The 7,753-nt window shown below is 43.7% G+C and overlaps 1 protein-coding gene across 1 annotated transcript in view; it reads right to left on the bottom strand.

The window, feature by feature from the left end:
- Positions 1-121: 121 nt before the first annotated feature.
- setd2 (SET domain containing 2, histone lysine methyltransferase) overlaps positions 122-7,753 on the bottom strand; it is a gene marked incomplete in the record, with an annotated part of 18,920 nt that continues 11,288 nt past the window's right edge. Inside the window, 10 exon segments of the mRNA XM_024268215.2 lie at positions 122-1,592; positions 2,779-2,880; positions 2,957-3,031; positions 3,646-3,757; positions 3,849-3,985; positions 4,903-5,028; positions 5,234-5,978; positions 6,077-6,365; positions 6,442-6,490; positions 6,595-7,632. Of these exon segments, the coding sequence (XP_024123983.1) occupies positions 1,431-1,592; positions 2,779-2,880; positions 2,957-3,031; positions 3,646-3,757; positions 3,849-3,985; positions 4,903-5,028; positions 5,234-5,978; positions 6,077-6,365; positions 6,442-6,490; positions 6,595-7,632 (2,835 nt within the window).

The raw sequence follows: 7,753 nt of genomic DNA, 5'->3' as shown, positions 1-7,753 counted from the left end.
AAAAGAACGTCTCTAATAAAAGCGTTTAATGAGTCGGTTTCCGGGTGTTCAGACAAACATCTGGGACTGTTGGTTTAATCTAAATCAGGACACGGCGCTGCAGAAACTGTAAGGAAAACGATCATTTTACAAAAGATTGTTTTATTATCTTAAAATGTTTGTACACTCGGTATGACAATGTGCTTACACAATACTTACATTTAAGTGGGGAGGTGGTGGAAATTTTGTACATAAAAATAAAAAAACCCAACGATAACAACAACAACAACAAAAAAATGAGTTTTTCCCTGGCCCAATGAAATAAAATACAAGACGGGGGTGTGAGCTTGACAGGCTGAAGTGAAACTGGATCAGGACCGCGCTGGCGGCCCGCTCGCCGCTCCCGCCTGGTGAGTTCACACAATAATATGTACACTTTCATCATGAAACGATAGTCCTTTTACAAAGTGTTTTAGTTATTTCAACATTCCCAAAACTATCATTCAATATATTCACAGATAAAGCAATATACATGTTTGAACTTCGTTTAATGCGATTTAATGGGCTCTAATAAAACTGATGCTTCATGGAGACCATTTTTTTTTACTGTCAACAGTAAAAAACTTTCAAATTTAGCGAGGGACAGCTTGAGACACAGGCCGAACCGCACCAAACTTCTTGATTATAAACTGAGGTAAAAGAAAAGACCAGAATATGTGAGAATTTTTTAGTCATTATTAAAACTACAATGCTACAACCTTCATTTTTTAAATTTCATTTTTGAATGGAGAAATTGGGGAAACAAATTCCTGGTATTAATCGTCTAAAAACAGCTTGCTACCCAATTTTCTAACCTGACCAGAAGAGAAGATGTTGGGAGTTTCACCGGCGCACATTCGTATAAAACAAACACCGTTTTCCTAAGTGTTGTGGGTAAAGGTTTGATGAGGGGAAACTTGGACCTCCACAGACCAGTTAAAAGCAGCACCAGTTTATAGTCAGTGGAAATGGATGATTGGGAAGGGAGGGGCTATTCTGTCACATCTGAACAGTGGAAAAAAATACACGTATCTTATAGGAAAACCAATTTGTTTAAGTTACTTTGATTCAGACGTTTTAAAAAGTGGAATAAAGGTGATCATCTCAGGAACATTAAGAGTCTCAAATAGACAAAAAAAAAATCTAAAAATGAAACAGTCAGGGCAAACATTAGTTTCTTTAGCACCGCTCAGTATCATCCATCGCCAACACCGCACCTTAGAGTCTTGGGTTGTTTAGCAACACTCCACGAGGCCCGGAGAGCATCTTCGGCAGCAGTGCAACTAGTAGACATAAATAAGAAATGACTTCACGGTTCAAGCTGTCCAGATCATACAGGAAGGAGGTGGTGGGAAGGCAGATGTGTGCTTCTCCGGAGCAGAGGCAGCCGGGACATCTGTGGCCCTCACAGGTCAGTACACGTCCGTGTCCTCCTTGGGCCTGTACACGGCGCCAAACCTCTGCATGTACTTCTTGATGTACTCCTTGGTCTTGTGCTTCACATTCTCGTTGCATTCAAGATCTTCTGGGTTCTTGCAGGCTTTCAGTTCCTTATTCATAACCCCGTGAGTAAGCTGCAGCAGACAAAGAAGTGTTAGGAACGTTTCTGCTCAGACAGCCATGTAAGCTGTGGTAAAGCAGCTGGTCGTTAATCTTTGAGTTTTGCACAATGAAATGCTTTCTCTAAACAAGTGAAGCCAAACTTGTCTTTTTGTTTATCGCACCCACATCATCACAGCCCTGGTATGCAGGAGACGTGAACCACTGCACATATACACAGGCACCAAACAGGAAAGAACAGAGATTTATGGTCGAGAGGGTTTTTTTTCTCCCTTTTTTATTAAATAATTTAAAAAAATGTTTATTAGACGGAAAACAAAGAGGCTAAACTAGGATGAGGAAGAAATGCTTTTAAATGTGCTGTGACCAGAACTATATAGCGCATGCTAACTTTACATACAAATATGGTCTAGCTCACATGTGTCAAAGTCGAGGCCCAGGGGCCGGATCCGGCCCTCCGAGGGATTATACCCGAATCATTTTATTTTATTGTTATTAATGACCTGATGTTATCTTGCACTTATTTTTAACTTGTATAATTTTAGCAAAAAAGATTTTTATGGAGAGTAAAATATTGAAAGTTATTTAAGGTTTAAACTTGATTTATTCTGGAATAATATTCCTGCCTTATTATTAACAATTATGTTAAAAAGTTACAATTTTTGGACTATTTTGGCATTTACAGCGATTTTTTAGGCTATTTTGGAGTTTAGCTTATACGTGCTAGCTGTTTTGCCTAATTCAGGCTTTTTTCAAAAAGTTTTTTTATGATGTTTTGGAGTTAGGCTAATATTTACAAAGTAGTAGGTGTTTTGGATAATTTAGGTTTTTTTTCAGTTTTGGGGCTATTTTAAAGTGTAGCTATTTTGTAGCTACATGCTAGCTGTTTTGGCTAACTCAAGTTTTTTTGTTTGTTTGTTTTTAGGCTAATTTGGCATTTAGCTAATATTTTAGCTGGCCATCAGCTTCAGCATTTTCAGCTATCAATTAGCTAACAGTTTTCACACTAGCATTATCGAAGGTAATGCTATATATGCAGTTCACAATTATGCTAAAAAGCTACAGTTTCAAAGTTTTAAAAATGTATTTTTAGAGTGTTCAATAAATGTTGATCCTGTTTGGCCCGTGACCTAAGGTGTGTTGTGGATTTTGGCCCCCTGTGCGATTGAGTCTGACACCCCTGGTCTAGCTCCAGCTTACCTTCCTAGCCAGGTGTTTGAAATCTTCAGTGTTGCTGATGCGTCCAGATTTGCAGTCTGGCTTACGATACGGATTTAGACATTGCACTATGAACTGGGACATCTGATAAACACATAAAAAAAAGTCAGATATTCTGTTTTAGTTTTTGGAAAACCAAAAACAAACCGACTCGCTTTACCTCTTTTCGGAACGTCTCTTTGCTTTTCTTAGCCAGTTCACTGGAAGTGTCCGCTTCTGCTGTTTTAGTGGAGAACTGCAAAAAACACATCATAAAAGTATAAAACAGGCTCTAGGTCATACAGTTCTATGATTTGTTGCATCAAAAACCAGATCAACTGTGACCGACGTCAGGGGACAGTCCCATGAAAGCGCACCTGCACACCCAACTATTGAACAAAAGTCGGGATTTCCTCTCAGGATGCTGCAGCCTTGAAAACAAGAAGCAGCCAAAAGCTTTGACCTTCAGCTCTAACATTATTAAAACAGAGAGGTTTTCAAGTATGGTGAGATGAGATGCCATTTTTTGTGAAAAAATGTGGACTGCTTAGCTAACTGTTTTTTTTTTATTTTTTTTTAAGGGAAACACAAAGACTTACAGTGGAATAATTTGAACTAACGTGACAGGACTTCACAAATAAACAGATCCCACACGTTCCAGATGGTTTCCACTATTCTCAGAGACAGAACAAAAATGAAACCAGAATGGAGACAAGAGGAAAGGCTTGAGGGGGGGAAACGACTTTCAACTTTCTGTCTCCACATAGATCCAGTTTATAGCGATGAATAGTAAAAAAAAAAGTATCAAAATTCTTCTTTATTTTCTTTACTTAACAAAAGGGTGAAAAACAATCATCTCTCTAGAGTTACCTTGGAAGGATTCTCATCATAGGTTGGGGTTCCCAGGTCCATCTCGGATTCATGGTCCACACTGGTGCTGTCACTGCTTCCGTCCCAGGTGGGAGGATCCCACTGCGTCTGCCTGCAGCAGGAAACAGAGACAGGATCTTCATATCAACAGAGACTTTCTGAGAGAATTACTACCGTGGACACAAACAGTCCGCCCTACCAACCTTGTGACGATATGGTAGTAGTAGATCTTTCCTTCAGGGTCCCGGGCCACTTTCCAATTGGGAGGTAGGACGATAGTTTTGGGTTTGGGGGGAGAGGGAGGAGGAAGGTCTATCACATTGTTGGGCACGATCATTTCCTGGTGAGAAAAGACACGTGTAACGTTAGCTTCAGCGGAATACGTCAAACAACTCAGAAATAGAAGTGACTGTACATAGTTAGAAAAAACAAAGAAAATCTATGGATTCAAAAGGAAATAAAAAAGTAAAACAACATTTTCAAAAAAAGCTATGATATTATGAGCATATTAAAAGTGCTTTATTTATAACGTTAAACATTTAAAAAAACACTGCTACAAAATACATTTTTTAAGCTTTATTTGGAGATTTTTTTTAACAATTTCAATGAATGAATGATGAAATCAGAAGCAGATGCAGTTGTTATGGAAATAAATTGATGAACAGCTGAAAGTGTCTTACACCCCCTTGTGGTCACATTTGGATTTTGCAGTTTTTAGCCAAAATCAAAAATCTGTTTTCTAGGACATAGTTTCTGCAGAGTGGCAGTGGTTCATCAGAAATTTACCTCTGAGTTGAGAGTGTGATTGTTGGAGTGGAGTAAGCCTGCACTCAATTCCCATCAACCCTTACAGCCCCTCCCACCCCCAACCTAACATTCCCAGTGCAACAACACTTTTGAACCAGATGTTAGCTAGAACGAGGAAAACAAAGATGACATGAATCTATTAGCCTGCAAGTGGATGCATCGGAATAGAGCTTGTGGCCTCCCCAACATATTTAGGGTCACAAACCAATCTCTTCTCAAATAATATTTTTAAGTCTGCTTCTGATTCACTGCATTTTGAATAATATAAATACTCTATAAATCCAATTTGAGTTTAATTTTCTCAATATTTTCCTCCATCATCAGAAAAAAAACACAAGAACATGTTAAAAACACAATTTTCACTGGAGCAGGTCTTTAAAAAGCAAAGGGTCAAAACATGATTTCATTGGCTTGGTGCGTTTGAAACACTGAATGAAGCAGGTCAGCTACCTGTTGAACAGTTTGGGATGTCACAATGGTGGTCACTGTACCACCCTGCTGCACCACCACCCCCTGCTGGTGACCAGGGTACACCGCCTGACCGTGCAGGTAGCTGGCTGTGGGTTCAGTATAAGCCTTCAAACACAGAGAACAATGCACAGGATAGAGATTTTTATGAGATGTAGCTGATTTAGGCTGTAACATTATAATCATGGTAAACAAAACATGTAGCTTTTAGAGCATGCTGAGCAAAGTTATAACAACAATCTCTCTGAACTGAAGAATTAAGTTTGATTTGTTTGTGTCAACATGGTGGAGAAAAGCTTCATGGGCGGCGTACCTGTATGACTGGAGGATTGGCCTGAGGGTAGGCAGCAGGGATGCTGTAGATAGCCTGGCATGGCTGGCCCTGGTAATAGATGGCTGCCTGTGGCTGAGCCTGTCCTGCAGCTGCAGCGTACTGCTGTGCAGGCTGTGTCTGAACCGTCACTGCCTGCTGGGTGGTGGGATCCCAGAGGGTGGTGTAGCTCTGCTGGCTCTGGACCTGAGTGGTTGGCTGGGGTGGCACAGAGAGCACGGCTACCCCCGCGTCCTGGGTGGCTACATTTGGCTGGGCGTACTGCTGGGGGGTGCCGGTGGCGATGTTTGTGGTGGTGATGTGCTGGGAGAGGTTAGAGGCTGGAGCTGTTTGGGAAGTGGAGGAGGGAGATGGTATGGCTATTTCAGAGACCAGGCCAGTAGAAGCCAAAGGAGGGGTCTGTTCATAGTTGGCGCCGGGGTCGACTGGGGGGGTGGGAAGGAGGACTTTGCCAGCGTTGGGGTTGGAGGGATCCACAAAGGTCTGGATTGGGTATCCAGGAGGGTAGGTGATGAAGCTGGGGCTTGACACATAAGCCAGAGCGGGATCATAAACCATCGTTTGGAGCTGTTGCTGCTGCTGCTGTTGTTGTTGTTGCTGCTGAAGCTGTTGTTGTTGTTGCTGTTTCTGGGCTTCACGCTGAGCAACTTCCTGTTCAAATAACTTCCTCCGCTCCTCCGTGGACAGCTTGTTGCGCTCCTTACTGCTGACTCCTCTTGGTGTCTTGCTGTTTGAGAGATCAAACCTTCAAAATTCAAACAAACAAGCATCACAGAAGAGCTCCACTGAAGAGAAATCCCTTCCATAACATCTAGGAAATCTTACCGCTCTTCTGTGCGCCGACTGCTCCTCTCATAGGAGGAAGGCGGTGGAGACAGGGAGCGCCTCCTCCGCCGCTCAGAGCTGCGTGGAGTTTTGTCTGAGATCCGGTCGCGGTCTCGCTCTCTGTCCCTGTCCCTGTCCCTGTCCCAGTCTCGATCCCTGTCTTTGTCATAGTCTCTATCCCGGTCTCTGTCCCGCTCCCTCTCTCGCTCCCGCTCCCTTTCCCTCTCACGCTCACGGCTGCCTGAGGCGGTGCGCGGCGTTAAACCCGTCTCCCGATCCCGGCTGCGATCTGTAAGAAAATTGATTAAAGGTCAACTCAAACTGAAAAACTCTTGAACCAAAAACAACCTTTAGGAAAGTCTCACTTCTCGCTTCTTTTTCCACCTGACTCTTCTTTGGTATCCTGTAGACCTCCTACAAGGAAAAGACTGAGGTTTAACTTCAGAATAAAAGCGTGCAAACTGTTCACTATAACATTTTGAGTTTTGTTCGTTTTTAATGTCGGACGTTCAACAGACCTTCAGGTCCTTCCACGTTTCCAGCAGCCGGGCAGCCATGCTGCTTATGTCCAAAACATTGTGCTGGGGCTCCTGACTCCGTTCACTCTCCACATCGGACAGACCTTCCTCCTCATCCTGAGAAGGAGTTCCTACGGCTGAGGGCTCCACAGGTGTTGCGGTGACATCAGGAGGTGCGGCTGCCTCTACGGTCTCAGAGCTTGGGGACACGTTGGTTGTAGCTTCAGCAGGGTGGGGGTCAGTCTGTAAAGGAGGAGGAGGAGGGGGCGGAGGAGGAGGGGGAGGGGGTTTATCTGCGTCCTGTAATTCTTCGAGCACCTCCAAAGTCTCTGAGGGGAGATCATCAGCCCCTTCTTGGCTGGACTGGCTTTCTGGCACATTTGGCTCAGAATCGGGCTTTTCTTCCACCGTCTGGCTAATCTGCTTCTCTGAACTGTCCTGTTTATCGCCTGGAACTTCCTGCTGAGGCTCTATTTGAGTGTCTTCCTTTATCTCAGAGTCTTCCATTTTCACATCAGAATCCGTTTTTGCTTCCACAGTCAGATTTTGTTCACTTGTTCGACTCATCTCCGGCTCTTCCTGCTTCTCGCTCACATTTTCCGTCACCGGCTCGAGTGTCGATTCTTTTGTCCCATCCACAGCTTCGACCTTCATTTCCTTTTCTTCAGGTGGATCTCCGTGCATATTTTCATCCTCTTCCTCGTCTTCCTCATCCTCCTCCTCCTCCTTCCCGTCAGATGCTTTGCTGGCGTCAGAAAGCGCGCTGTCGAGACTGTTCTCACTGATGATTTTCAGACGGCGGTACACAGCAGGCTTGGAGGCTTCGCCGTCCAGCTCAGGTCCCAGTTTGTTGGCGGAACCGTCAGGAGTGTTGAGTGGGGTCTGGGCACGGGACGTGTTCTCGCTGGAGTAACCGTCCATCTCCGTCTGCTGTGGGAGGGTTTTCGTTTGAGCCCAGCGCTGAATGAGAGTCAGAACTTTGCTCTCCTCCAGCATGTTCTTGGTTGAGATGGGAAGCACCGCCAGGGTTTTCATAATCTGCAGGAAAAATAGATTTTCTGTGATTAAAAGTGGGCAGTTTAAAGGGTTAGTAATGGGGTTGTGGGTCATTTTCGGTGTTAACTGTATTTCGCCTTATATTTACCATTTCCAAATGTTT

Source organism: Oryzias melastigma, linkage group LG16, assembly GCF_002922805.2.
Source record: "Oryzias melastigma strain HK-1 linkage group LG16, ASM292280v2, whole genome shotgun sequence".
NCBI lineage: Eukaryota > Metazoa > Chordata > Actinopteri > Beloniformes > Adrianichthyidae > Oryzias > Oryzias melastigma.
The sequence above is the reverse complement of the archived record's forward strand: the minus strand, read 5'-3'. Positions and strand labels throughout refer to the sequence as shown.